A 1,787-nucleotide genomic window follows, 5' to 3' on the forward strand; every position below is an offset into this window, starting at 1 on the left:
TGAAATATTTTATTTGGTTTATATTTTCCAGTGTAACCCACACCTATAGTTATTATACAAATCACAAGAAAAACATTTTGAGTTTATGTATTTGCCTAATTTTCAGAAAGTATAGCAAGGGAGGTCCTCTTGAGCTTAATTTTATAAATAAAACTCTAGGTTTTTAGTTGGAGGGCATCTTAGATGTCTTTGAATTCCACTCTTCTAATCTGTTTGTTACATGTTAATGATACTCTCTCAAGATCCTGTCAGTGTCCTCTGTAATAACCCGAGTCTTCTACAGGCTGATATTGATTTTTGCAGAATGAGCAACATGTTTTTTTCTCATTAAACAAGTATCATTTTCAATGGTGTATGTTTAACACATTTCAATACATTTCAATTAGTGTTTTTGAATAATTAATTGATTGATACATCAGATGGAAGCCATATACTCTTCATCTCTGTGACTCAGAGTTTTCCTGGGTGGAACATCTTCCGAATGCGTACTCGAATCTCTTTGGTTTTAACACTGTAGACAATTGGGTTGAGCACTGGAGGAACAAGAAAGTGCAGATAGGAGAGAAGCATGTATACTTGAGCTGGTAGCTTCTTTTTCCCAAAGCGGTGAATCATTGACAGGCTGACCAATGGGGTATAAAATAGTAATACAGCACAGAAGTGGGAAATGCAGGTGTTAAAGGCTTTGAGCCGCTCCGTGTTAGAAGCAATGCTCAATACTGTCCTCAAGATTAGCACATAGGAGAGGAGAATGAGTACAGCATCCAACCCCAGTGTGGAGAGCATGACGAAGAGCCCAAAGCCACTGTTCACAAGAGTACTGGAACTGGCTAGTCTTAAGACATCAGGATGAACACAGTATGAATGAGACAGAACATTCACAGGCTGAAACTGCAGTCTTCCAAGGAGCACAGGCAGGGGCAGGTGGAGAGCAGCACTTCGGGTCACAATGGCCAGCCCAATGGCCCCAATGCGCTTGGTTGTGAGAATGGTGGCATAGCGTAAGGGCTCTCGAATAGCCACACAGCGGTCAAAGGCCATGGCCAAGAGCACAGCTGATTCAATCACTGAAAAAGTATGGATGAAGAAGAGTTGCATAAAGCAGGTTGCAGCTCCCACCTTTCTCTGGCCTAGGAGAAAGACAGCTGCCATTGAAGGCAGTGTAGAAGCTGAGAGGCCCAGGTCAGCCATTGAGAGCATAGACAGGAAGAGGTACATGGGTGTGTGGAGGCTGGGCACGGACTTGACAATGCACATTATGGTGACATTGCCCAACAAAGAGAGAACATAGACAGAGCAGACAGGGATAGCTGTCCAGCAATGAGCGGCCTCCAGTCCCGGGAGATCCATCAGTATGAAGGTGAAGCTGCCGGCATTACTGTTGTTGAGAACTGCCATAATTTTGGGAAGAGCTTGCCCTGGAAAAATTATAAAGAAGGCAAAGAATCATTCTTTCATAGCGTTTTCCTAGCATCTCATCCCACAGCACCCACGGCCTGTGTCTGCCGAGTAATGTCACTCTCCTCCTGTTCTTACAGAACCGAATCCCTTTCCTTTAGAGATGCCCCTAGAGTACAAATGCTGTCTCTCTTCTCGGAGGTTTGCCCTAGTTTTCAGGGGCTGTTTGTGCCTTTCACACAGAGAAAATACCTTCCCCACTTGAAGATGTTTCAAGGTTTGAAAAATGGAAAGGAAAACTCTGTGGTGAGAGCACAGGATACAGATGCATAAGCTAGATTAGTTTTAATACCAGAAAATGGGTTCTAAAGAAAACAAGAGAAGGATAC

At 43.3% G+C, this 1,787-nt stretch overlaps 1 protein-coding gene across 1 annotated transcript; it reads right to left on the reverse strand.

Moving 5' to 3' along the window:
• Positions 1 to 450: 450 nt before the first annotated feature.
• LOC103681232 (olfactory receptor 51G2-like) lies at positions 451 to 1,398 on the reverse strand. The gene has a single exon (XM_008710764.1). It carries the CDS (start codon positions 1,396 to 1,398, stop codon positions 451 to 453), a length of 948 nt encoding a protein of 315 aa, XP_008708986.1.
• Between the last annotated feature and the right edge of the window lie 389 nt (positions 1,399 to 1,787).

The sequence above is a fragment of the Ursus maritimus genome, unplaced genomic scaffold (genome assembly GCF_017311325.1).
Source record: "Ursus maritimus isolate PB19 unplaced genomic scaffold, ASM1731132v1 scaffold_16, whole genome shotgun sequence".
In the NCBI taxonomy this organism is placed as follows: Eukaryota; Metazoa; Chordata; class Mammalia; order Carnivora; family Ursidae; genus Ursus; species Ursus maritimus.